This window comes from Cucurbita moschata, unplaced genomic scaffold (assembly GCF_002738365.1).
Source record: "Cucurbita moschata cultivar Rifu unplaced genomic scaffold, Cmos_1.0 Cmo_Scf00078, whole genome shotgun sequence".
Lineage (NCBI taxonomy): Eukaryota > Viridiplantae > Streptophyta > Magnoliopsida > Cucurbitales > Cucurbitaceae > Cucurbita > Cucurbita moschata.
The window spans coordinates 843,001-870,172 of record NW_019268594.1 but is presented as its reverse complement, the minus strand read 5'-3'; the positions used below and the strand labels follow the sequence as shown (position 1 = coordinate 870,172).

At 36.8% G+C, this 27,172-nt stretch overlaps 3 protein-coding genes across 6 annotated transcripts; 2 read left to right on the top strand and 1 right to left on the bottom strand.

The window, feature by feature from the left end:
- The first annotated feature begins 5,756 nt into the window (after positions 1-5,756).
- On the top strand, positions 5,757-11,624 carry LOC111438630 (kinesin-like protein KIN-12F). 2 transcript variants are annotated; one of them, XM_023076511.1, is made up of 15 exons: positions 5,757-6,118; positions 6,198-6,260; positions 6,388-6,522; positions 6,666-6,749; positions 6,862-6,987; positions 7,071-7,130; positions 7,213-7,266; positions 7,356-7,448; positions 7,573-7,668; positions 7,782-7,930; positions 8,027-8,176; positions 8,263-8,392; positions 8,486-9,421; positions 9,637-10,413; positions 11,165-11,624. In XM_023076511.1, exons 1-15 carry the CDS (start codon positions 5,843-5,845, stop codon positions 11,417-11,419), a joined length of 3,384 nt encoding a protein of 1,127 aa, XP_022932279.1. In that variant the 5' UTR covers positions 5,757-5,842; the 3' UTR covers positions 11,420-11,624. The 2 variants fall into 2 exon arrangements, with proteins under 2 accessions (XP_022932279.1, XP_022932278.1); XM_023076510.1 differs by having other exon boundaries at positions 9,634-10,413.
- Positions 11,625-12,962: 1,338 nt separating this feature from the next.
- Positions 12,963-16,969, top strand: LOC111438628 (mitochondrial import inner membrane translocase subunit TIM22-2-like). The gene is made up of 5 exons (XM_023076509.1): positions 12,963-13,231; positions 15,687-15,751; positions 15,900-15,972; positions 16,049-16,102; positions 16,606-16,969. Exons 1-5 carry the CDS (start codon positions 13,054-13,056, stop codon positions 16,842-16,844), a joined length of 609 nt encoding a protein of 202 aa, XP_022932277.1. The 5' UTR covers positions 12,963-13,053; the 3' UTR covers positions 16,845-16,969.
- A 2,959-nt stretch (positions 16,970-19,928) lies between these two features.
- LOC111438618 (pirin-like protein) lies at positions 19,929-21,382 on the bottom strand. Of its 3 annotated transcripts, XM_023076493.1 has the most exons (5): positions 21,254-21,382; positions 21,114-21,163; positions 20,961-21,028; positions 20,606-20,772; positions 19,929-20,534 (listed from the first exon to the last, which is right to left on the bottom strand). In XM_023076493.1, the coding sequence occupies exons 1-5, from the start codon at positions 21,364-21,366 to the stop codon at positions 20,042-20,044; spliced, it is 891 nt and encodes a 296-aa protein (XP_022932261.1). In that variant the 5' UTR covers positions 21,367-21,382; the 3' UTR covers positions 19,929-20,041. The 3 variants fall into 3 exon arrangements, with proteins under 3 accessions (XP_022932261.1, XP_022932262.1, XP_022932263.1); XM_023076494.1 differs by lacking the exon at positions 21,114-21,163 and having other exon boundaries at positions 21,254-21,345; XM_023076495.1 differs by lacking the exon at positions 21,114-21,163 and having other exon boundaries at positions 21,164-21,256.
- Positions 21,383-27,172: the final 5,790 nt, after the last annotated feature.

The window sequence follows — 27,172 nt, the reverse complement described above, 5'->3', positions numbered from 1 at the left end:
TTAAGATTTCAGGACTATATGATAGAACATGGAATAAGGTCTCAACTCACAGCCCCTGGTATGCCTCAACAAAATGGTGTATCAGAAAGGAGAAATAGAACTCTATTAGACATGGTTCGGTCTATGATGAGTTTCGCTCAATTACCCGATCCATTTTGGGGATATGCAGTGGAGACTGCTACATACATTTTGAACATGGTTTCTACTAAGAGTGTTTTAGAAACACCTTATGAGTTATGGAAAGGGCGTAAAGGTAGTTTACGTCACTTCAGAATTTGGGGATGTCCAGCACATGTGTTGTTGCAAAATTCCAAGAAATTAGAACGTCGTTCAAAATTATGTCTATTCGTAGGATACCCCAAAGAGACGAAAGGTGGTTTGTTTTATGATCCTCGAGAAAATAGAGTGTTTGTATCAACGAACGCTACATTCTTAGAGGAAGACCACGTAAGAAATCATCAACCTCGTAGCAAACTAGTATTAAGTGAGATTTCTAAAGAAGCTACTGATAAAACAACAAGAGTTGTTGATCAAGCTGGTTCTTCAACCAGAGTTGTTGATGGAGCTGACACTTCTGGTCAATCACATCCTTCTCAAGAGTTGAGAATGCCTCGACGTAGGAAAAGGGTTATAACTCAACCCGATCGTTACTTGGGTTTGGCAGAAACTCAAGTCATCATACCTGATGATGGCGTTGAGGATCCATTGACCTATAAACAGGCAATGAATGATGAGGATAGAGATCAGTGGATTAAAGCCATGAATCTTGAAATGGAGTCAATGTACTTCAATTCAGTCTGGGAACTTGTAGATCAACCGGATGGGGTAAAACCTATTGGTTGCAAATGGATCTATAAGAGGAAACGAGACCAAACCGGTAAGGTACAGACCTTTAAAGCACGACTAGTAGCAAAGGGTTATACCCAAAGAGAGGGGGTGGACTATGAAGAAACCTTCTCTCCTGTTGCTATGCTTAAATCAATAAGAATACTCTTGTCTATTGCCACATTTTATGATTATGAAATTTGGCAAATGGATGTTAAGACAGCTTTTCTAAACGGCAATCTTGAAGAGAGTATCTATATGGCTCAACCAGAGGGGTTCATTGAACAGGATCACGAGCAAAGGGTTTGCAAGCTTAAAAGATCCATTTATGGGTTGAAGCAAGCATCTCGATCCTGGAATATAAAGTTTGATACTGCGATCAAATCTTATGGCTTTAAACAGAATGTTGACGAACCTTGTGTTTATAAAAGGATAGTCAACTCTACAGTAGCTTTCCTGGTGTTGTACGTTGACGATATCCTACTCATTGGAAATGATGTGAGAATTCTGACTGACATTAAGCATTGGCTGGCGACACAATTCCAAATGAAAGATTTGGGAGAGGCTCAGTTTGTTCTTGGAATCCAAATTATTCGGAATCACAAGAACAAAACACTAGCATTGTCTCAAGCATCGTACATCGACAAAATGTTGATTCGATATAAGATGCAGGACTCCAAGAAAGGATTATTACCTTTCAGGCATGGAGTTCATTTGTCGAAGGAACAAAGTCCTAAGACACCTCAAGAAGTTGAGGATATGAAACACATTCCCTATGCATCAGCGGTCGGTAGTCTGATGTATGCCATGCTTTGTACCCGACCCGACATATGCTATGCTGTGGGAATTGTCAGCAGATATCAGTCCAATCCGGGACGTGCTCATTGGACTGCCGTTAAGAATATCCTCAAGTATCTTAGGAGAACGAGGGACTATATGCTAATGTACGGTGCTAAGGATCTGATCCTTATAGGGTACACTGACTCAGATTTTCAGACCGATGTAGATTCGAGGAAATCGACATCAGGATCTGTCTTCACTCTGAACGGAGGAGCAATAATATGGAGAAGCATAAAGCAAGGTTGCATTGCTGATTCCACCATGGAGGCTGAGTATGTTGCTGCTTGTGAAGCAGCGAAAGAATCTGTATGGCTTAGGAAGTTCTTAACTGATTTGGAAGTCGTTCCAAATATGCATCTTCCCGTCACTCTTTATTGTGATAATAGTGGAGCAGTTGCAAATTCAAAAGAACCAAGAAGCCATAAGCGAGGAAAACATATTGAACGCAAATATCATCTCATAAGGGAGATTGTGCAACGAGGAGATGTGATCGTCACACAGATAGCTTCAGAGCACAACATTGCTGATCCATTTACAAAGCCCCTCACGGCTAAAGTGTTTGAAGGGCACCTAGTGAGTCTAGGACTACGAGTTATGTAATTTAGGGCAAGTGGGAGAAAAGGCATCAGTATGTGATGCCCTAGTTTATTGCATTTCTCTCTACTCAACGTTATAAAACCCAACTAGAGTTTTAGTCCAAGTGGGAGTTTGTTGGGTTTTATGTCCTAAAACTCATAGTTTGTAAACAAAGATATATTCTATTTTCAATAAAGTTATTATTGATGTTTATTCAGTAAAAATTGTTATTGAATAAAGTGAACTTTACGATCATTAATCTAAATCCAATAAACTAAGAACACTCTGGCTATAGTATGATTACTTGAACTATATGTAGAGACATAAGAGTGGATCAAGTTCAAGTATATAGTCAAAATGATCTATAGTATAAGGATAAGGCTGAGTACCTTATTCTGGGGACACTATGGATGCGGCCCACTTTTGTATATGATATAAACAATGTGATCACTAAATTGTGCATGTGGAGACATGTGAGTGGGGGCGTCCTATGCAATGAGTATTGCATAAGATCGGACCATGAAGAAAACCACTCTCACTTTATAAAGTCGTTTACTGTTGAGACTGATTTTCTTTTCATTCGATAACCTAGGTAACTCGGTTTTAATCCTGAGCTAACCATGAACTCCTGTTTATTCGGAATTATCCTTAGATTTGCATGGGTGAGAGTGGCTCTAGTTCGCCGACTCAACAGGCCTCCCATTTCAGGGGTAAGACTGGGTGAATGGCTGGGGATGTGGGGTGCAAGACGGAATTCACTCCTACCCACTTAGGGATAGAAGAAAGGTAGTTCCCTTAAGCACTGACTCCAGGTCTTGAACAAGGGGCCCCACCCTCTCATTGGCCTGAGAGGGATTTGGTTTACTGGTTGGACCACAAACTAATTGTTCATTAGAGGATCAGTGAGACATAAGGAACAAGAAGTAACTTCAGGGGTAAAATGGTAAATTGACCCAGCTCTAGTTACGAACAACCTGTGAAGGATCGACTTACTAATCATGGTTATATCAGATGGACAGAAATATATCTATAGTGAGGGGAGTGCAACTACTAGGCTATAGTGGAGTGTCCTAGTAGTTAACGAATGTTGGTTAACCAGGTTAATGAGTTTAATCGGTTAATCTTGGATCGTTGGAGCCCATGATCTATAGGTCCATTAGGTCCCTCTGCTAGCTCATATCGGACTAAACCATAGAACAATGTGACGAGTGAGTTCGAAGTGTTCGAATTCAAATTAGGGAATATGCGTTACATATATACGATATATTTAACCGCAATTTTGTTTTATTTACGAATTAAACGAAAAGAGAGAATCTGAGATATTTAAATAAGATTTAAATATCTTAATCAATTATGTGTCGGAATTGATTGGGATTGGCATTTGAATTAATATTAAATATTAATTAAATAGTTTAATTAATCATTTAATGTTACTTTAATTTGAAATTCATTATTCAAATTAATTGTTGAATTAAAATGAAGAAAGTCAAAATGTTGACTTTCATCTAATGGAAAAATCCATGTTAGTGGAATTTTGAGGTGTCAAAATTTGGTTTAACCAAACTTGCATGTTTGCCAAATAAACCCCACAAGTTTGAGTGGAATTTTGAGTGTCAAAATTTGGTTAACTCAAACATGCATGCTTGCCACATAATCCCAAACTCTTGAGTGGAATTTTAAGTGTCAAAATTTGGTGATCTCAAGTTTGCATGAACATGCAAACTTGACTCTTTAAATAGAGTGATCATGATATTTGGAGGGGATTCTTCATCTTGATGAAAAACCTTGAGAAAAACTTCTCACAAACACTCTCTTTCACATATACAAAATCCCTCCCAAGTTTAGTCACTCACCGGATTCCACAATCCCGTTCTAAGGCCGGAGGATAGTGGAGAAGACACTAGTGGTGGTTCGAAACCGGTTCGTGAGGCAAAAGAAGTTTGAACTACAAAAGGTTAGTATTTAAACTCATTAAGTTTTAATACTTATGAACATGCTAGTGATTTACAATAATTGATGTTCTAAAAGTGCCTAAGATCCAAATTGCTTCCGCATGTGTTATATTAACACCATCAGATGGAAGTCCCACATCGACTAATTTAGGGTGTAATCATGGGTTTATAAGTGAGGAATACTAACTTCATTGGCATGAGGCCTTTTGGGGAAGCCCAAAGCAAAACCATGAGAGCTTATGCTCAAAGTGGACAATATCATACCATTGTGGAGAGTTGTTCGTCAGTGACTTTATTGTTGGTTGGTTGAAAGAAATGTATGATGACATGTTATTTATGAATGTGATGTCCGAGTATGCCATGTTATGTATGATATGAAATGCTACGTTTGTTGTACTATGCATGTCATGTGAAGCCCTGTTATAGATTATACTATACTAATGATGTTGTACAATGTTACGTCATGCATATCTTCAGTATCTATGTTCGTCAAGATATCATGCAGGTCTTTTCGTCTATGGTGTTTGGCAGCCGTCTACACGTTTAGTCTAACGAGTCATGCCCAAGGGTACATATACGAGTCTGCCTGATAGGTCTATGTGTGCATACGTGGGTCGTGTGTGGAGAAGTACCACACATCCAACCCTTCTCGAACTAGAAATACTCATAATAATAAGCTTTGTAAAATATTTTTTTAGTTTTAAAAATTTTACTTGTAACAGTCCAATCCAACCGCTAGCAGATATTGTCCTCTTTGGACCTTTTTTTTTTACTTCCCTCTTAAGGTTTTTAAACGCGTCTACTGGAAAGAAGTTTCTAGACCCGTACAAAGAGTTTTTTATTCTTCTCTCCAGTCGATGTGCGATCTCACAAATGAGTAGAAAATAAATAGCATATTTATCTCTAAATTCTAAAAAAATTTAATATTTTGAAAGTTAGTATTTAAAAAAAAGAATTAAAAATTCAAAGATATTTTTAAAATAAATTATTAATCGTCTCCCTCCATTAAAATACAAAATTTAAAAATAAAATTTGAAAGTATTTTTATTAATTTTGAAAATGTTTTTTTTAAAATATTCTTACAAATTTAACATTAAAGTACAAGACGGCGACAGCTTGGAATTATTTTTCTAACGGCTAGTTATTTGGAGAAGGTAAAATGTCTATTTAGTCCTCCTCTCTGATCTATGAGGCTCCAAGAGGCGCGCATCTTGTGAGTGCCTTTACTTTAAAAACAAAGACAATCAATTATTAAATATAATTTTATAAATACTGAAAAGTTTAAATATTTCCAATTTTGTGAATTTATAATTTATGAGCTTTTTTATTTTACTTTTTTTTATTTATGAAATTTTTTACTACTTTAGATCAAATAATATTATAATTAATACATAGGAAATTAATTTAAATTAAAACAAATCAGATTAATTAAATCGTCTTTCATAGTAGGGATGAAGGGTACTTTGGTAATTACTTTCAGCAATTCAAATTTTAATTTGTTTTCAAATTCCCAACGGTCAGTTCGTCCCATCATTTGCTTTCTTCTTCATCAAAACCCTTCGCTTTCTCGCATTTCGCAATTTGAACTCTCTCTCTCTCTCTCTCGTACTCTGTTTTGAAAGCTTCAATTTGTTTCAGAATCAGAAACAATGAAGTCGAATACAGCAGAATCAATGGAGACTGGTTTCTTGGGAAGCATATCTGCCTCTTCCTTCCGAAACCTCCTTCCTCGATCCATCTCTTCTAAGAAAAAACTAATTTCCTCCTTTTCTAAGAAGCTTCCGCATTCAAATTCTGAAAATATGCCTCCTATTGATCCGAACATTCCTGTCAAGGACGACCGGATTTCCACGACCATTTCCAAGTCCGGTGTCCGGAATTCTCCTCACGATGCTTTGCCTCCAGATTCCAATCTTGATCTGAAGGTATGCGTAATTTTCTTCGGCGAATTTCACTTCTGTTGAAAGAGATCTACTGATTTTTCTTTTTACGACGAACTCTTAGGATGAAGTTGTCCAATCAGACGGCCAGTATGAAGTTCCTACCCCTACTTATCAGCCGATTAAGGTATGTTGAAGTTTACGTTATGTTCGCTCTGTAGATCTATGATTTCTTCTTGATTTGATTATTTGATGAATGTTTACGGTCTTTTCTTGTTCTTCTTTTGTGACGGCGGTGGTGGATTTTTATATAGGTTGTCGTGAGAATTAGACCTAATGATAGAGAGAAGGAAATGGACAGGACGGTGAAGAAGATTTCTTCAGATGAATTGACATTTCAGGACCGTAAATTTTCATTCGATTCAGTTTTCGATTCAGATTCGAAACAGGTACTGCGTTTGATCCTTTCTCTTTATATCCTGTCTCAGAAATTATTAATTTCGGATCTAAGGAAAGAAATCTGTTTGAAGTAACGAAATTGTGATGTTGAAGTAGCTTGATTCTCACAGCATTGTTTGGTTAAACTTTTTAGGAAGATATCTTTTCGAAGATCGGAATTCCGCTAGTGAAAGATGCGTTAGCTGGTTATAACACTTCCATCATGTCATATGGTCAGGTAATAGTTGAATCTTATGTTCTACACAAATTCTTTCATATCCATAATATCACAAGGTGGAAGATTGACAAGCTAATTCGCATTTTGTATTGCTTCAATTGAATCTTAACAGACGGGAAGTGGTAAAACATTCACAATGTGGGGTCCCCCGAGTGCCATGGTTGAGGATCCTTCACCCTTTAGTAACCAAGGCCTTGCTCCTCGCATCTTTCAAATGCTGTTTTCAGAGATTCAAAAAGTGGGCATCCATTCATTCCCTTTCTATATCAATTCAATTAGGTTCCATAGCTCAATTTCTAATATTCTGGTTATCCAACTCAGGAACAAGAGAACTCTGAAGGAAAACTGATAAATTACCAGTGTCGTTGTTCTTTTGTTGAGGTATGGATTACTTTCTTGACTTTTTCTATACCGTTTTTTAAAATCTATCTGTAACCTTCTTCTGCATTGATTCCCATTCCAGATATTTAATGAACAAATTGGGGATTTGCTTGATCCTTCCCAGAGAAACCTTAAGGTTAGCTTGGTTGTCTTCAACATTCTGTTGTCGTTGGTGTTTTATGCATCTTCTGACCATTGATATAAACTTTTGCATTATTTCACCAGATTAAGGATGATGCAAAGAATGGACTGTATGTGGAAAATGTCACAGAGGAATATGTGACAAGCTACGATGATGTAACTCAGATTCTTATCAAGGTGGGGAATGGAAACTAACCTTTTTTTGGTTCTTTTTTATTTTTAGTTTTGGTGTTATTCTTCCTTTGTTTTCAACCATCACAATTCAGGTTTCATTTGCTTACTTTTCTCTATTACAATGCAGGGACTTTCAAGTAGAAAAGTCGGAGCTACCACTATAAATTCTAAGAGCTCTAGGTCTCATATTGTGTTTACTTTCATCATTGAGTCATGGTGCAAGGTACCTTGATATGTCATTTTTGTTTTAGTTGTTCTTCTGTTTCGTTAGTCTCTTAACATAGTGTGATTCAGCTGGCTGAGACATGCAAATTTGCATCATATTTTTGGATGCAGGAAACTTCATCCAAGTGTTTTGGTAGTTCAAAGACGAGCAGAATCAACCTTGTTGATCTTGCTGGATTAGAAAGGAATGTAAGCGATGCCATGGGTAGACAATCCACAAGGGAAGACAAGATTTTGAAGAAGTCTATGTCACGGCTCGGGTATGAGAAACAATGATTGGTGGTGTTTCTGGAGTATCAGAGTTTATCCATTTTCTTACAAATGTGGTAACTGTTGCTTTCATTATGTTGGTGCAGGCACTTGATCGATTCACTAGCTAAAGAAACTGAATTAAGAACATCTGAAGAGCGTTTGTACAGAAGCTCCTGCTTGACCCATTTATTAAGAGAGTCATTTGGTGGCAACGCCAAGCTCACAGTTATTTGTGCTATCTCTCCAGATAACAGGTACATATCTTTAAGTTTTTTTGTTGTCTCAAAGCACCCTAAACTGTCCTTGAATGTTAAAGTAGCTTTGCTTGTATAAAATGCAGCTTTTCAGGTGAAACGTTAAGGACATTGAGATTCGGACAACGATTGAAATCAGTTCAGAATCGACCAGTCATAAATGAAATAAAGGAAGATGACGTAAATGATCTGAGTGATCAAATTCGTCAATTAAAGGTAAGTTTTCATTCATTCAATCTTAGAAAATGACTTATATGTTTGAAATAGTTTGCTGGTTCAAACCAAACTTAACCTTTTGTCTGATTACAGGAAGAACTTATAAGAGCAAATACCAACTCAGGAAAGTCAGTTCCAAAAACTGGCTACTTTCAAGGGCCTAATGTACGAGACAGCCTGAATCATTTAAGAGTTAATATCAATCGCTCTCTGATTTTGCCAAGCATTGATAATGACTCAGACGAAGAGGTTAATTGTAACGAGGAAGATGTGATGGAATTGCATCAGCAACTGGATAAGGTCCATAGCTTTTCTGAAGATAGCTCTGATAATAGAGATTCACTTCAGTTCTCCTCCGTAGAAGAAAGTTTTGCTTCATGTTCAATGAGTGATGATGAAGTAAGTTATCCCCAAACAATTGAAGAAATAAACCCAGAAGAAATTTTTCATGATTCCAAGGTTCCTGAACCTGTGAACAATCAGAGGAGTATTTCTGTCAGCTCAATATGTCACTTCCCTAATCTTGAAGATCCACCATTGTCTGAGTCTCCGAAAATTGGAAATTCTCAAAGGAAAAGTTTGGTCGTTGCACCTAGTTTCGCTGACCACCATGAAAAGATGTCAGACAGCTTTAAGTTTAATAAAGATGTACTGAGGCAGTCATTGAGTCAGAGTAAGAACATCAGATCCTCCCTGCGATCGAGTAATACATTTGAAGATCCTACTGAGTCATTGGCAGCTAGTCTTCAAAGAGGTTTGAAGATAATTGATTATCACCAGCAAAGCTCAGCATTAAACAAATCTTCAGTATCCTTTTCCTTTGAACATCTGGCACGAAAATCATGTCCAGAAGTCAACAAACCTGTACCATCTCTTCAAACATTGGAAGAAGATAACCCCATCGCTATATCTTCTCCCCATCAGCTTTGTTCATCTTGTCAAAGAAGAATCACCAAGAATGACAATAGTTTAGTCCTGAGTAGCTCCAAGGAACTCGTAGGATTCAACGAGGGAAGGGATCTTGCGAAGGTATATACACTTCATTTAAGCAGCTATATAATTGTCACTATTTTTTTTTTACCATTCTTTTTACAGAATTAAGAGGGTTAACAGTTTTCATGTTATAGCGCAAGATAAATACGGTATTGAATAGTGTAGGTTTATCCAAACCAGATGTTTGGAATATTAGTATCATATTGAATATAACAGCTTCTGACATTCTATATATATGGAATATTCAGCAGAAGAGTGAACAAGAGAAATGTGAAATAAAGGAAGTGCAGGAGGTTCGGGACAATGAGAATAATGGCTTCAGTGATGTGTCTGAGAAGGAAGAACTTGTTAAAGAAATCCAAAATTTAAGGAGTAAGCTGCAGGCATTTGCTGATGTTTCAACTAACAAGTCAACTGACAAGCTGAGGTCCTCGCTATTGTTGTCACGGTCCATCCAACTAAGAAAAAGCGGTCTAGGAGGAGGAGGAGGAGGAGGTTGTCAAACTATTAACGAGGAGGAACTTGAAAAGGAAAGGGAGAGATGGACAGAAATGGAGAGTGAATGGATTTCATTAACTGATGAACTGAGAGTCGATTTGGAATCCATTCGGCGGCGTGCAGAGAAGGTGGAGAATGAACTGAATTCAGAGAAGAAGTGCAATGAGGAGCTGGAGGATGCCCTTCACAGATCTGTTCTTGGACATGCTAGATTTGTTGAGCATTATGCTGAATTGCAAGAGAAATATAATGAGTTGGTGGGAAAGCACCGTGCCATCATGGGAGGGATAGCTGAGGTTAAAAGGGCTGCACAAAAGGCTGGTTCCAAAGGACATGGTTCTCGCTTTTCTAAATCCCTCGCTGCTGAGCTTTCAGCTCTGAGATTTGAGAGGGACAGAGAGAGAGAATTATTGAAAAAGGAAAACAAAGGCCTCAAGGTTCAACTTAGAGACACTGCTGAAGCTGTCCATGCTGCTGGGGAACTTCTTGTTAGGCTTAGAGAAGCAGAACATTCAGCATCAGTTGCAGAGGTAACACTCTTAACCTTGTGTATTATTTGTGTGTACATAGAACAAATTGAAGTAAAAATGAAATCATTATCAAAATCGGGACAGCTTTTAAGAGGTATTTCTCTCTCGTCGGTAGTATTTCTCTCACGTCGGTAGTATTCAAATCTTGGAAGCAAGTCTCTCAGGTAGTATAGTAATCTGGTCTGGATGGACTGGCTGTCTGATTGAGTAACCCCGTAGTTTGTCCAGCCTAGTTTCCTAAGAGTGGTCGATATCGACTAAGTTCCTTTTCTTTTGTTTCGGGCCAGCTTTCTCTTGTAAGCATAACTCCCCCTCCTTTTTCTATACTGAATCCTACCGGTCAAGTCTTGGAAGCAAGCAAGTCTCTTAGTGAGTATAGTCATCCAGTCTGGATGGTGGTTGTCTGATTCAGTAGTCCCGTAGTTTGTCCAGCCTATTTCCTAAGAGTGATCGATGTCGACTAAGTTCCTTTTCTTTTGTTTTGGACCAACTTTCGACCAAGTTCCTTTTCGTTTTCCCTATACTGAATCCTACCGAGAAGTAGAGGAAGTAGTCTTTTTAACTGAGTCCCCTAGTTTTCCATTCAATTCGGGCCTAAGAGTCCCCTAGTTTTTCATTCGATTCAGTCCTAAGAGCGGTTGAAGTCGTATCAGGTCCAATTGCTTCTTTTGCTTGGCCAATTCTTCGATCGGTCTATTTAGATTAAGATTCATTCCTCTTATTTTCGACAATTTCTTGTTAAAAAACACAGGAGAACTTTACATCAGTTCAACAAGAAAACGAGAAGTTGAAGAAGCAAATGGAGAAACTCAAAAGAAAGCATAAGATGGAGATGATTACAATGAAGCAGTACCTTGCAGAGAGTAAATTGCCAGCTTCTGCTCTCGAACCACTATATCATCAGGATCACTCCGACCTTGGAAACGACAAGAGAGCATCGTACGTAGACGACGATCAAGCTTGGAGATCAGAATTTGGAGCTATATATCAAGAGCAGCACTACTAACATTATCCAGTTTGAACCTACTTTGGTTTTGTACAAAGGGGGAGGGGCTGCTGCATCAGAAGAAGAGAGAACCCTACTTGGGTCATGTGAGATTGATTGATTTATGTGTCATTATTTGCTTTTGGTATTGGTTTTCCATTGTGTATTGTATGGATGAGATGATTCTTTAATTATTAGTATAATTTATTCAAAGTTCCACAATATATGTATGCACTATGTGCTTGGTTTCAACACGCCTAGCAAACAACTCGGGCACAACAAACAAGTTTAATTCATGCACGACCTCTAAATGTGACCCGTGATGATTGTTGGTTGTTGCCTTCAATGGGACGAGCATTGCTGGATTTAGTACAATAGTTAGAAACTCAAACGGTGAAACTACAGTATGGAATTGGTAGAACTTGTTGTAGTCGGAATTAGGAGAGCTTATGAGGCGAGTCTTCACTCTCAACTTTGGTAATTGTGCCAAGTTAAAATAAGATCCGTGGAAAAGATACCAAAATAAGAAAAGAAATTTTAAAAAAATAGTGAAATTATCGACTAGTTTGAGGAAAATCGAAGGAAAAAGACATCAGAGAGACGAACGCTTCTAGACTCGAAGGGACATGTGTCCCACGGAAGAAATTCATCAAGAATTGCTTCATCTAGGTTTCAAACAAGGGACATTGAAGTCGAACATGTCGCGACACGTGTTGCCACAAGAAAAATTAATGAAATGCCTACATTGATTGTGCGTGAGATGATTGTGTGCGAGGATGCACGTGGGTACTCGCACGTGGATTTAGGGTTTAGGGTTTAAGGAGCTTTGAACTCAAGTGTGGGAGGTGATTGTGCGTGAGGATGCACGTGGGTCTCGCATGTGGTTTTATGCAAGTGGCCTTTCTCAACCTCGTGTGGGGTGCGTGACAAGCATGTGAAGCTTGTTTTTCACCCATTTGAGTTTCGTTGTCCGTTTTTTTTATTGATTTTAATGTTAATCTTAGTTTAACTTGATATAGAACCAACTTGAGGAGTATTGAAAGACGAAAATTTGATCAATGGAAGACATATTCAAGAAAGTAAATAACCAAAATAATCATTCTTGAAATTTCTTGTAGGAATCGGTCAGAACTTGGATAATAGGATTGGTAGCATGTCTTAAGACCTGATATGCTAAGAAATTTGTAGAACGAAATTTATGCATTAAAAGGTAAATTGGAATAATTATTGGACATTTTAATATCTATTCATCCGTTCCACACCGACTTAAAAAGTAAATCAATATTTTTGATAGAAAAATATTATTAATGTAAATGAAGTATTAATAATAAATTTTTTAAATTTATTTAATAATTGTGAAATGTTTATTTGTTAATTTAAATAATTTTTATGAATTTTTTATATTTATTTATTTATTTAAATACTCATCGAAATTGATATTTTCATAAAATGAGAATTTGGAAATGAAAATAAATTTGGATATATCTCCAATTAAAGAAAAAAAAAAACAAAATTGAAACGACGTCGTGCAGCTGCGTTTAGATTGGTGTGCAGTAAAAAAAAAAAAAAGGTTGGGAACTTTTGCATTCGGGAGATTAAGAGATTGGGAAAGGGTTTAGCAGAGCAGAGAGGGAGGAAGATAGAGAATTGCGGCCATGGCGGATTCTTCGAAGGACGAGTCATCTGACGCTGAGCTTGACACCAATCCATCAGACAGCCCTAATTCTTCTGCCGCCGTAGTTTCCCCCTCTTTTGGTGGCCCTGCTCTTTGTTTTTTCAGGTTTGCCGGTGACTCCGCTGCTGGAGCCTTCATGGGCTCCATTTTCGGCTACGGTATCTCTCTCCCTCCTTCCCTGTCAAGAATGTTTCATTTTTGTTTTGGCTTTATATGTTTGATTACGCTGTTCTCTGAGGTATCGGATTTTTAGATATAGACAAGGGGTTCGGTTGTTGTTGAAATTGGGATGATTATAGAATAACCCGATTCCATTCATTGGTAATCCTTACAAAACGTATCAGCAAGTTGAAACTGATTCCAAAAATCATCCAAAAATCAGAGAACCAGAAACATGAGTGTCACGAAGTAGCATTAGCAAGAGCATGATTGTGCTTCCAATGAGTATTGATACACGTGGCAATCAACATCCTCAAAAGCTATTAAGAACAACCATTAGATATGTTGTCATTGGACTAGCACTAAGACATTGAAGAGGGAAACATATATTTGGTACCAAATCTGTAGATATAGTAGTTGATAAGAGAACGACAAGGAGAAGAATCATCAACCCTCAAAAGGGCTAACTTCAATTTCTATTGCTATTGCTTAGATTTACCAACTTTAGCCTAACTCAACTGATCTAGACATATATCTTTGTTTAAAAGGTCGTAGGTTCGAACCCCTACCCCAATGTGTTGTTGAATCGAAAAAAAGAAAAAAAAAAAAAGTTAGTCAAGGAAGTCAATGTTCTCACACAGTTGCAGACAATAGTTTCCTAGAAGAAAGGAAGACTCCATGCTGAGACTTGACAACTTTAAGCTGAGAAACTAACGGACAGAGCCAAGATCTTTACGCTGAAACTGACCATGAAGCAAAAGTTTGACTGAATCAGTAGTATCTTTGACAATGATGGGTTTAAAATAATAAAATCAATGTACATGTAACGACCCAAGCCCACCGCTAGCAGATATTTGTCTCTTTTGGGCCTTCCCTTTCGAGCTTTCCCTCAAGGTTTTTAAAATTCGTCTGTTAGGGAGAGGTTTCCACACCCTTATAAAGAATGCTTCGTTCTCCTCTCCAGCCGTTGTGAGATCTCACAATCCACCTCCCTTCAGGGCCCAGCGTCTTCGCTGACACTCGTTCCCCTCTTCAATCGATGTGGGATCTCACAATCCACCCCCCTTCGAGGTCCAGCGTCCTCACTGACACACTACTTGGTGTCTGGCTCTAATACTATTTGTAACAGCCCAAGCCCACTGCTAGCAAATATTGTACTCTTTGGACTTTTAATTTCGGGCTTCCTCTCAAGGTTTTTAAAACGTGTCAACTCGGGAGAGGTTTCCACACCCTTATAAAGAATACTTCGTTCCCCTCTCCTACCGATGTGGGATATCACAGTACACCAACAATGCAACAAAGGAACAGTTTGAATCATGAGTAAACAAACACTAATCTACCATGGACTAAGAAGAACAAAGGGAAAGAAGTACATTAGAGAACTTAATGAACTATTGACGTGATTAGGAAGAGCAACAAACATGTTAGAACGATTCTCTAAGGTTGAAAAAGTGTTCCAGAATAGTGATATAACTATTTGCACAAGAATCTTATCCGTGCACTAATAGAGTGATTTAGTAATGCAGTTAAAACAAGATCTGCCATATGAAATGTAGAACTGGCCATGTCTTCATTACTGAAGGAAGATAACGATGACACTGGTGAGTTTCCAGTTTATTGAATAGGAAATATGAGCGAATTGGGGAAGATTCAAGAGGTACTAATGATGTAAAGCGTACACCCTCTAATACTCACCTTCCTTCCTGAACCACACCATACAGTCAGCTATCTAACTAACTCACATTCCCTGGGACCCATAGTAAACATTATGCAATACTAGACGGTAGACTACTAAAAAACTCAAGTTCTGACTTCTGTTAAGGATCCATCTAAACTAAGAGAGCAAGGGGCTCTGAATTGATCATTTAACGGACAAGTTGTTACTGCTTCTCTTTTATAACCTGTGAAAAAAGCCTTAATCATTGGTAGCCGGATTGTTAACATGTGTATCATTGAGTCGCATTGGAAAAATCATGATATGAATTTAGTTTACAGCTTTTCTAGTATAGCCATGCTCTTGGAAGGAACATACCCGATTTTTGAAGCACGTATTGATATGGCATCATTGGCTACACTAACAATCTAGTATAGGTATTGTGCATATTTTAATTCCATTGCAACTCATGAAAAAGAATTACATGCTTCAGAAGTTGACATGCACTAAAAAACCGTCCTCTGCACCGATACAAGATCATGTCAGTGTATCTGAAGGGACAAAATCTTTTTATTATATACTTAAACCAGTATACTCTTCATATAAATATAGAATTTGTAACCACGGATTTCTAATATAGTTGACTAAATTAACTACCGTTATAACGAACTTACTATAGAAAAAAATGGGGGCTGTTTTTTTTTTCTTCCTCCTCTTTTTCACGTTATACATTACAGTTCCTTTACTTACAATATTGCTTTGAGACAATTAAAATTGAATGCATTTTGAATGTCCCTTAGGTTCAGGATTGTTTAAGAAGAAGGGCTTTAAAGGATCATTTGCAGACGCTGGATCTAGTGCGAAGGTGTGATTTGTCGAGTATATTATTATTGATTGAAAAAGATTAATGGAGTTCTTCTCACTGAATAAATTTCATAACTGGTTTCTGGCCCTAAAGATTTGAATGTCCTATTTCGTTCACTGATCTTTTGCAACTTTGATTTATGAATCAGACATTTGCAGTTTTGTCTGGGGTACACAGCTTGGTCGTTTGCATGTTAAAGAGGCTGAGAGGAAAGGATGATAGTGAGTTTCTTCACTTTGGAAATGTCATTATTTAGCCATATGCATCCCTTTCTAATGAAGCTAACGAATTTTGTAGTTATTAATGCGGGGGTAGCTGGATGCTGCACTGGTCTAGCTCTAAGTTTTCCAGGTAGTAGCCTTTTCAACTGGCATTTTTCTTCATTCTGTAATTTTTCCTTGGCTTCACTTAGTGAAAAAAAATAAGAAACCTCATGATTACTGGATTACGTTTCGGGGGGGTATCTGGCATCTTTGTATATTTTAATTCATTGAGCGTACCAATTCAACTGTATTTCGGCTTGTTTGCTTAGACCAGGATTACGTTTCGGGGGGTATCTGGCGTCTTTGTATATTTTAATTCATTGAGCGTACCGTACCAATTGGACTTGTATTTCGGCCTGTTTGCTTGGACCTGGATGACGTTTCTGGGGGTATCTGGCGTCTTTGTATATTTTAATTCATTGAGCATACCGTACCAATTGGACTTGTATTTCGGCTTGTTTGCTCGGACCTGTCTATTGCATGTCGATGTCCACTTCCATTACACAAATGTTGCTTTGATATAAAGAAGTTGAGACATATATGACTGCTACTTAGAACTCGTGTATGTAAATATAAGCTCTTAATCTGCAGGCGCCCCACAGGCTCTTCTCCAGAATTGCCTCACTTTTGGAGCTTTTTCCTTTATACTTGAAGGCCTTAACAAGCAGCAGCCAGCATTAGCTCATCCCGTGTTCTCGAGAAAGAGAAGCGATATGGAGAGGAATCGTCCTCCCATGGTTTTGCCCCTTCAGATTGCGCTTCCAGCTGAATTTAAAGGTGCGTTTTCTGCATTCTGCAAGTCGTTGGAGAAGAGGAGAACGAGCTGGTAATGCATAATCCAGCATTCTTTTAACATGTTTTGCAGAACAGCCATGTTAATGGCAATTTGTAGCTAATGTTTGGAAGAGTTTACTTGTTGCAATTTGAGTTGGAAAGTGACTGGTTTTTTTTTTTTTTTTTTTTTTTTTTGCCTTGTGGACTTTAGATAGTTGATTTGGAGCAATGCTTGTTAGCTTGTCCGTAAATGCCTCTTGTTTAAATTTTAATTTTTTTAAAAAATATTAATTAGATTTTAAAAAATTAAAAGATATTTTTGTAACCATTTTAAAAATTTTAAAATTAAGATATTAAGGAACTGCCAAACATTTTTGTGGTGACCCAGCTTTCTCAGTATTTGAAAAAAACGACAACATCTGGTGTTCTTCAGCTGTACACAGTGCAGAGTGCAGTTTGTCTCTTCCTTGAAATATTGAATATTTTTGTTAAGAATATTTTTGTTAGAGGAGTTGAGGGAGTAGGCATTATTTTTAGAGAAGAGGTAATAAATTGGGAGTTATCAGACTCATTGCTGCAAGCTTCCAGAATACCATGGGATATTCGTAAAGTTGATCATGATGAGTGTTATGACGAATTTGATTGGGAAGTTATGTGGTTGCAGCTCTGTTTGATCTTCTACATCAGAAACGATTTATTGAGATTATTAGTGAGTGAGTTTCTTTGTGTCGTGAGTAGTCCGTGATTTTGCAAGTTTTGTGTCGAAAAAGTTTGGTATTTCTAAGGAATTGCCAACAGGATGGGTGATTTCCAAATTGTTGTAAGAATCAAGAAACTCAACAACAACTACAACACGTGCGCAACATGTATTATGTCATATTTACAAGGACATGACCTTTGGGAGATTGTTGGCGGGAGTAAAACTACGACGACAGAGGAGGATCCTAACGGGACCTTGCGCAAATGGAGAATCAAAGCAGGCAAACAAATGTGTTGCCTCGAAGACCACAATTAGAGAAGAGATGTTAGAGCACATTCGGGATGACAAGACACCGAAAAAAGCATGAGACACGTTCGTGATGTTGTTCTCAAAGAAAAACGATACGAGACTACAACTTCTGGACAACGAGTTGTTGTCAATTTTACAATGTGACAAGACATGAAGAGAACTAGACCTGAAGTCCGCCACTGGAGAATCTCAAATGAAAAGAATCATTATTCACGTATTGCGACCATAATATAGAAGTTTCGTTATTGTTGTACAAGGGTGGCATGCTCAACCATTACTCGTAGAGTTTGAAAATTTGTTAGTTAGTCTATAAGCCAATGCTAAACAAATGGGAGAAATCGCTCAACCATCACTTTTAAAGTTTGAAAATTTGTTAGCTTTTTAAGGAGCTGTGCCTAAACAAATGGGAGAAATCAAATTAAAGGGTGAAGAAGAGCACTCTACACAAATGAAAGTTGAAGCAACAAAAATGGTGATAAAGAAAGAAGTCATCAAGAAACTTCACAACTAGGGAGAGCTCAGAAGAACAACAACAATAACTCGAAGATTTGGAGATATTTACTACAATTGCTAGAAAAAGGGCCACATGTCCCGGGATTGTTGGTCCAACAAAAATTTGTTGAGAACAATGTGGCAACATCAAAAAAGGAGATGGATGAATGGTATTGAAAGCAATGTAGCAACATCCAAAAAGGAGATGGAGGACAAACGGGTTACAGAGGTAATATGTATCATAGAAAAAGACGAGCTAACGCTCATGACAATAATTGTGGGTACCTAAGGAAGAAGGCTAAATTATCTCAGATTTTGATTATTGTAAATTAAAAATAAAAAAAAGTAAATTATTGTAAATTATCTTAAATTTGGTTAATTGCAAGATTAAATTATCTTCTTTCCAAATATGATTATGATTTCCATAAATAGCAACCATTTAATTCAATATTTAAACGATTAAATTCTTGAATTTAGTTTCTATTTATTTAATAAAATTATAATAATATATTTAGGATGATTTTGAATTTTGTTTTACATGATTTAAAATTTTATAGAGTAAGATAGATCGAGAACCATTATTGGATCTACTATGATTTCTCTCGTGGAAAATACGGGGGATGAAAGTCAAATGGGGAAACTTAATTGGTACACTAAGTGGACGTGGTATGGGGGTTTAGTTGAAGACGTGTGATTGGTTGAGTTTGCAAAAGTTTCGTGAGCTTGTCAGAGTCCACGCAAATTTATTACAATCGTTTATTTTTTTAACGGTTACAAGTTTAAAGATGTCAATGATAACGTTGTAATTCAATTACGCTAAGTGAATTACATTGTCAGTATGTGTGTACGTATCACCTCCTGTTTAACCTTTATTTTACACCACCATTTAGAATCTAAGCAATTAATTCTATATTTCTACGTGCAAATAATTCAAAGAGTCATTTTAGACATATTAGGAAGGTAAACAAAGTCACAGTGGCTTTACATCTAATTGGATAAGAATTGAAATAATCATGTAAAAAAGTGTGAGATTCCACGTCCGTTCGGAGGAGAAAGAAACACCATTTATAAAAGTGTGAAAACCTCTTTCTAGCATATGCGTTTTAAAAACCTTGACAGGAAACCCGAAAAGCAAAGCCTAAAAAGAACAAGATCTGCTAACGGTGGATTTGGACCGTTACAAAGAGAATGAGAAATTCAAGCTCAAGACTTAAGGGAGAATCGTCATCTCATCTCGACCCTACAAATGCATCAAGTCAAATTGGTCCTGAGATGTTGTCAAGAGTGCCTCAACACTACGACAACACCATGTGCAACTCTCATGTCAAAGCAAACACACGTGCAGGCAAACTTTTGTTCATATCGTGTCAACACTGCAATATGCTTCCTTACCACGAGCGTCTCAATGCTACCCCAATTTTTTCTATTATAACCATCATTTTTAGCTGCTTTTGGAAGAACGTCTAGGGGATTCTTAACCTAACCACAAAATCACGAATGGGTAGGTTTAGGATACACTTCTGAATGTACGAAAAAGGCTTTTCAACGTTCAAGATCATGGATATTGCACCAAAAGATTGTCACACTATTCTATATTTGTTATTGCATTCAGGTTAATTAACTATTAAGATTCGATACAAATTAAGATCCGATTTGTGTGTAGAATTACATATTAATCATATGAATCTAAAATAACAAAGAAATAATAATGTGGTTTGCAAATTAATAGCAAAAGAAGAGGCAAGCAACATCTTAAGCTTGTGAACTCCAATGCTTTGCTCTCTCAAACCCATTGGTACCATTCTCAAAATCCTCAATGGTTTGGTCAATCTCTTCTTCAGTGTTCATCACAAATGGCCCCATCTGCACAACACTCTCATTCAATGGCTCACCCCCAACCAATATAAACCTTAGGGCTTCAGAGGAAGACTTGTTCCAAGCCTCCAATCCATCCCCACTCCCTAACAAAAGAATGTGATGTGATGCAATCGGCATCGATTTCACGCTCCCGAACACTCCGTCCTCGCCTTCTAGCACGTACACGAACGCGTTCCATCCCACTGGGATCGGCTGCTCGATGTGAGATCCTGGGTCTAGTGTGAAATCCAAGTACATGGTCGGAGTCTTGGTGTAAATTGGGGATCGTTTTCCCATGGCTTCTCCCGCTATCACTCTCACTTTTACTCCGTCTTTTTTAGCTTCTACTACGTCGTTGTTATGTACTTCTTGATACCTCGGCTCTATCCTGTCGATGAAAACACGATTATTATGAAAATTTAACGTTTTTTGAATTGAAATCGAAGGATTTGAAGTTACATTTTGTGTTTGGAGGAGAGATTGATCCAAAGTTGTAAGCCATGTTGAGTGCCATGGGAGGCAGGCATTTCAGAGTGGACAATGCCTTTGCCAGCAGTCATCCATTGCAAGTCGCCAGCTCCAATTGTTCCTTTATGGCCTTGAAAATCTTCGTGTGTCATTGCTCCCTTGAATCAAATTTTAAAACAAACATCTCGACTAATTAAGAGATTGATCATGAGTTTATAAATAAGGAATACTATCTCTATTGATACGATGTCTTTTAGAGAAATCAAAAGCAAAGTCACAAGAGCTTATACTCAAAATAGATAGTATCATACTAGAGAATCGTAATTTTAAAGAACAATATGAATACCTGCAGCATGTAGGTGACAGTTTCAAATCCTCGATGTGGATGATCAGGAAAACCAGCTGGTGGAGTCACTACAATAATATATTTTAATTTCCTCCTCTTAATTTCTTGAGCAAATAAATCAATAAAAATCGAAAGATTTTGAGAAGTGGGTACCAAAGAACTCGTCTAGAACAAGGAATGGATCAAAGTATTTGAGTTCATACCTGGAAAAAAAAAGTTAATTGAATGGGTGGCTCGAACAACTCAAATAGAGCTCACATCTCAATCACTAACATTAGTTGAATCGTGTTTACCTGCCGATGCTTCTTCTTACGACAGCGCCGAAGCCTTCATGTTGAGGTCGAGCAAGGAGCTTTCGATCGACAAAACGAGGGCGTTCGAGTGCAACATAGCTTTGTAGAGACATATTTGATAGGAAATTTGTGGGTGTTTGGAGTTGAAATGGGATATGTATTTATAGAGAGAGGAGAGAGAAATGGAGATTTGTTTATGATAATAAATTTTGAAACGTTGAATTTGGGAGATAGGCGTTGGGAGAGGTCAAAGGGAGAGAGAGAGAGATTGCTTGAGGAGGAGGGAGAACAAAATAGCCATTCTTTTTGTTTATAATTATAGCTATGTCAGCGTGACGGTCGGATTACATCGACCGTCTATGACTTTTAACTTTCAATCTTAGCCGTTCGATTTCGACCAATCACCATCGCTCCTTGTTGTCTGTGTTTTTTGAAATTGCCTACTTCTAACAACTTACCAAACACAATATTTAAATAATAATTATTATTATTTAACTATTATAATATAATAAAGTTGGCCTTAGTGATCCAACGATGCCGAGTGGAAGGGCTGTCGCTCAACGGATAAAAGTAACTCTAGGGATAACAGGCTGATCTTCCCTAAAAGTTCACATTGATGGGAAGATTTGGCACTTCGATGTCGGCTCTTTGCCACCTGGGGCTGTAGTATGTTTCAAGGGTTGGGCTGTTCGCCCATTAAATAGGATTTTTAATAATGCTGCCTCTCGTAGGAGTCTGGGCCGTGTCTCAGTCTTAGTGTGGCTGATCATCCTCTCGGACCAACCCAACTCAATCTAACCTAAAAACAAATGGTTGGGTCAGGTTAGTTTGACACCGCTATTCGAGTTAATGGTTGGGTTAAATGAATAAGATTTTTTTTGAATGCAAACATCAATGAATTAGTGGGCCAGTGGAACTGAGGTTATGGATCACAAGATTCGTGGGCCTGGGGCCTGGGCCCATTATTGCATCAGTCATGTGCAAGCATGATGCAACAGAAACCGTTTAATAAATACAGAAAGCGAATAAAAACGTCAAACCATATTAAAATAATTGAAAAATTAACTGTCACATAACGACGTGTCGACTTTCACAGCCGTCCGACAAATTTTCTTTTTTAATATTTTAATATTTTAATATTTTAATATTTTATTATGTTTAGTATGTTTTCTTGATGATGATGAGACGATTAGAAATGATGATGTCGGTGACAGTTTCCATTCTCTTCTCCTCCTTTCGCTGTCTTGTGCGACATGTCGTTTCATGCAAAATGGAAACTAAAACCTATCTTCAAAATATGTTCCATAATTATGTGGAAATGACGTATAAGTATTCCATAATTATTTCTAACTTCATAATAAAACCTATCTTCAAAATATGTTCGAGATAGGGTTAGGATTTCCTTTGTTCGTTATCTTGGTTTGGCTTTTATTATGAGTACACTATGTTTGTCTCTATTAGAAAGAGTTATTACGTGTTTGAGAAGTTGACCCGTTAGGATTTTATCTTATGCGAACTAATTATTATTTATTTAATCTATTTGTCAAAGTATTGAGTCGATTGGACATGTTTTTTTTTCTTTTTAGTGCAAGTTGTTAATGACATGGATGACTTAATTCACTCATATCTTTGGACGGGGAAGTTGGACGATGTGGGAGTGGCTAAGGTAGTTTTTGTCTTGTTGACGGTGGTCCGTGTCACAACCCAATTTTTGAAACTTTAAATGACTAAAAAGACAGAATAAAAGTAGAATAAAATAAGAGATGAAAATCTAATAAGAGACTAGAGAGAAACAACGTTACAATTAAATACAAAACAAATCCCACTACAAGTAGATGTTGTTCAAATTTATTACAAAGGAGAAAATAGGTTTGGGATACGTTTACGAAATGAAATACAAAAGACTCAAATACAAAAATCGGATTGATGCTCTAAAACAATCCATTTGTAACATTGCAACTCTCAAACACTCTTCCACCTCGATTGACAGCCTACAAACTCTTGAAAAAGAAAGGAAAAAGGAGTGAGTATAAAAATACTCCGTAAGCAACCTAATGGTAAGCTCTCATTATATCTTTAACCTATTAAATATCGAGGAGCCTTTGCTCTAGGTTCTAGAAATTTGAGCCTAATTCCTTAGCTATCTAAGGTTCTAAGTTGGTCTTAAGGTTCCAAGTGGTTCTTTTACCTGTTATAGACTCTATCAGGATCTGGAAGCTATTTACCAAGTACTAGCGCTGCAAATTTCCTTAATGACGAATCTCATTCGAGGGTGAACAAACTTTTTATTCTCATGCTTAGTACTCTTACGTAGCCTCAAGAGTGAACTTTGAGTATCTTGATTTGAGGCGCTACCCCATCACATCTCATAGGATAGAATGACATTTCGTCTGAATACATGGGTAAGGTTAACTGGCGACCATTCCATAGGAAAAGCTATACGGTCAAATATCTGAGGGAGAGACTTCATGTGCCTGTCAGCTACTCAGTCTACCTATGTCATCCCTCACCCCTCTCATGGTGAATTTACAGTAGAACGAGCCTGTTTAGGGGACCATTGACTGTTTCCACACACGATAGTGACACATAGTTGTCTTGACACGCTACATTATCCGGCCTAGGTCTAGCTCGATGGTACTTATACTACTAATTTGTGGAATATATTATGTTGTATAACTGTAATTAGTTGTGGAATATATTTTTTATAACTATATTCACTTACAATTTTTTTCGAGAGTTGGTTGATAATATTTTCTCTTATTTTTTAGAATTGGGCTAGTTCTCTTATTTTTAGGAGTTAGTTGGTAGCTTGTACCATATTTAAATCTTGTGAACATGAATGAATATCACACTTTCAATCCCACTTTGCTTCTCATTATTAACATGGTATCAGAGTATGGTTCTTCGCGTTTTTACATATCAAAATTTTCTTTATTTTTTTAATGGTAGAATCTGCCAAATCCAGCTTCAAAACTTCGTAGGTTGATTTTACACATTCTTATTGCATTCATCACTCTGATCAGCTATGATATTCATTTGTTGAAATCAAATTAGATGAGACAAATTACCAATCTTAAAGTAAATTAGTTAGGCAGGTTCTTATTGCCAAAAAGAAAATTGGCTTCATTCATCACATAATTGAAAAACCATCTCAAAATGAAAATTCAAAAGAATTTGAACCCTAGAATTATTGCAACAATATGAGATTATCTTGGTTTACTCATTCACTTGAAGGAGATATTGTTGAAGGTATTATGCATGCCAAGACAACTCATCAAGTGTGGGTTGATCTTCACGATCAATTCCCACAAAAGAATGCTCCACACTTTTTTAGATACAAAAGTCGATAACAATGATGTCACAAGGAACCATGACATTGTTAGCATATTTCACCAAGCTTGAAGCACTCTGGGATGAATTGAAAGCGCACCACACACCATTTATCTGTAATCAATACCAAGTACATGTTGATCAATCAAAAGAAAACAAATTGATGCAACTACTCATGGGGCTCTCAATGAGTCTTATAAAACGGTGAGATCTAACATATTTATGATGACTTTATGACCTAATGTGAGGCAAGATTATTCATTACTTGTATAAGAAGAGAGGCAACATCAGGAAACTTCTGAACCTATTGAGAATTTCTCAATTGCAGCAGCAGTGCAGAAGAAGACAACATATTCAAAATTCACCAAGGACAAATCAAGTGATCACTGCAATAGAACTGATCATATAATTGATGAGTGTTGAGTTCTTAAGTTTTATTGCAAATTTTGTGATAAAAGGGGACATACAGAAGATCGATGACCAAAAAAAAAAAAAAAAAAAAAAAAAAAAAGACAAGAACCAAAGCCTGCAATCATTTCTACAATAAATTTCCTAGTGGAGAAACAACACATGTGTCACATGCTGACAATGTTTCCTTTAATCACACACACACCTAAGAACCTAAAACTATGGTGAGGTAGTTGGCGACCCACCATGGCAGCATGCTATGAATGCTAAAATTGTAGTTTTAGAACATGGTTGCTCGTTCCTTTACCACCTTGCCATAAAGCTATTTGCTGTTGTTGGTTGTACAAGATTAAATACCACTCTGATGGTTCTATTGAATGTTATAAAGCTCGACTGATAGCAAAATGATACACTCAAGTTGAAGTTATTGATTACAAAGAGACATTTTCTCCTACAACGACACTTACTACACTTCGTTGCTTACTCACTATTGTTGCTGCTCGAAAATGGTTCACTCATCAGTTGGATGTTCAAAATGCCTTTCTCCATGGTAATCTAGATGAGGAAGTCTACATGTCTTTACCACAAGGTCTTCGCCAACAGGGGGAGAATACAGTATGTCGATTACATAAATCTCTTTATGGGTTAAAACATGTTTCTCGAAATTGGTTCTCCATATTCTCTACCACTATACAAAATGCAGGATACACTAAGACAAAAGCATATTACTTTTTATTTATGGAGAGTAGATGTACTTCTTTCACCGCAAATTTTATCTATGTTGATAATATTCTGTTGACAAACAATGATCTCAAAGAAATTCAACATCTCAAGACTTGTTTACTCGAAAAATTTCTTATCAAAGATTAAAGAAATTTGAAATATTTCCTAGGCATTGAATTTTATCGATCTAGAAAATGAATTTTTATGTCTCAAAGGAAGTATGTTTTAGATATTCTTCAAGACACAGGTCTTACAACAGCACGTCTAGAAAAATTTTCTATAGAGCTAAATCTAAAACTTTCTTTAATAGAAGGAGAAAAGTTGAACGATCCAAGTAAATATAGACAATTGATTGACAGATTAATATATTTAACTATTACTAGGCTTGACATAGTGTATTTAGTTCGTATGTTTAAGTCAATTTATGCATGAACCAAGAAAACCACATTGGGAGGCAGCTCTTCGAGTTCTGAGATACATCAAAGGTACTTCTGGTCAAAGACTTCTGTTACAATCTGAAAACAACTTGAGATTACAAGCATATTACGATTCTGGCTGAGGTGGCTATTGAACTTCCAAACGATCTATGTTTGGGTTTTGCATATTCCTAGTAAATTCAATTATTTCTTGGAAGTCTAAAAAGCAAACAAATGTATCTAGATCATTAATAGAAGCCGAATATCAAGCTATGACAAATACTTGAAAATTCCACTGTCCGAACCAGAATAGTTGTATTGTGATAATCAAGCAGCATTCCATATAGCAGCCAATCCAATTTTTCACAAACTCATGCAGCACATTGAAATAGATTGTCATATAGCTCGGAAAAAATTACAAGCCGGAATCATCAAACCATGTTATGTTTAGACTAAAATGCAATTGGCAGATGTTTTCACTAGAGCTTTGAGAAGACAACCATTTGATTTTCTTAAAGTGTGATTGACATACATTCTACAAGGGGGAGTATTATGAAATTTGATTTAAGATATAAAGATAGTTATATTTTGTTGTATAACTATAATTTGTCCTGGAATATATTTTATATAGCTATAATCATTTTTCTTCTTCATTTGAGGAGTGGTTGGTAGTATATTTTCTCTGTTTTTGGTAGTTGGTTAGTAGTATATTTTCTCTGTTTTTGGTAGTTGGTTAGTAGTATATTTTCTATTATTTATGCTACTTAGTTGATAGCTTACATCTATGTAAAGGTGAACATTGATGAAGATCGCATTTTTTATCCTAGTTCTATTTATGAGTAGACCTAAATTGAGGTTTTAGAGAATATAAGATCCGAATCTCCGAAATACAAATGTTTGGAGTATTTTCTATTACTTTAATTGAATTAGATTTATTTTATATTTGAAATATGTTTGAAGAAACAAATGTAGAAGCTTTATGAAAGAAATTTTATATTTGAATTATGTTTGAAGAAACCAATGTAGAAGCTTATATCGAAGA

Coding starts and splice junctions, on each gene's coding strand:
- LOC111438628 (XM_023076509.1), top strand. CDS start 13,054: ATGGCGGATTCTTCGAAGGACGAGTCATCTGACGCTGAGCTTGACACC. Junction 15,752..15,899: donor ACGCTGGATCTAGTGCGAAG/GTGTGATTTGTC, acceptor TTTATGAATCAG/ACATTTGCAGTTTTGTCTGG. Junction 15,973..16,048: donor GCTGAGAGGAAAGGATGATA/GTGAGTTTCTTC, acceptor CGAATTTTGTAG/TTATTAATGCGGGGGTAGCT.
- LOC111438618 (XM_023076493.1), bottom strand. CDS start 21,366: ATGTCTCTACAAAGCTATGTTGCACTCGAACGCCCTCGTTTTGTCGAT. Junction 21,029..21,113: donor TGTTCTAGACGAGTTCTTTG/GTACCCACTTCT, acceptor ATATTATTGTAG/TGACTCCACCAGCTGGTTTT. Junction 20,773..20,960: donor CTGTCACCTACATGCTGCAG/GTATTCATATTG, acceptor ATTTGATTCAAG/GGAGCAATGACACACGAAGA.
- LOC111438630 (XM_023076510.1), top strand. CDS start 5,843: ATGAAGTCGAATACAGCAGAATCAATGGAGACTGGTTTCTTGGGAAGC. Junction 6,261..6,387: donor CTACTTATCAGCCGATTAAG/GTATGTTGAAGT, acceptor ATTTTTATATAG/GTTGTCGTGAGAATTAGACC. Junction 7,669..7,781: donor TCATTGAGTCATGGTGCAAG/GTACCTTGATAT, acceptor TTTTGGATGCAG/GAAACTTCATCCAAGTGTTT.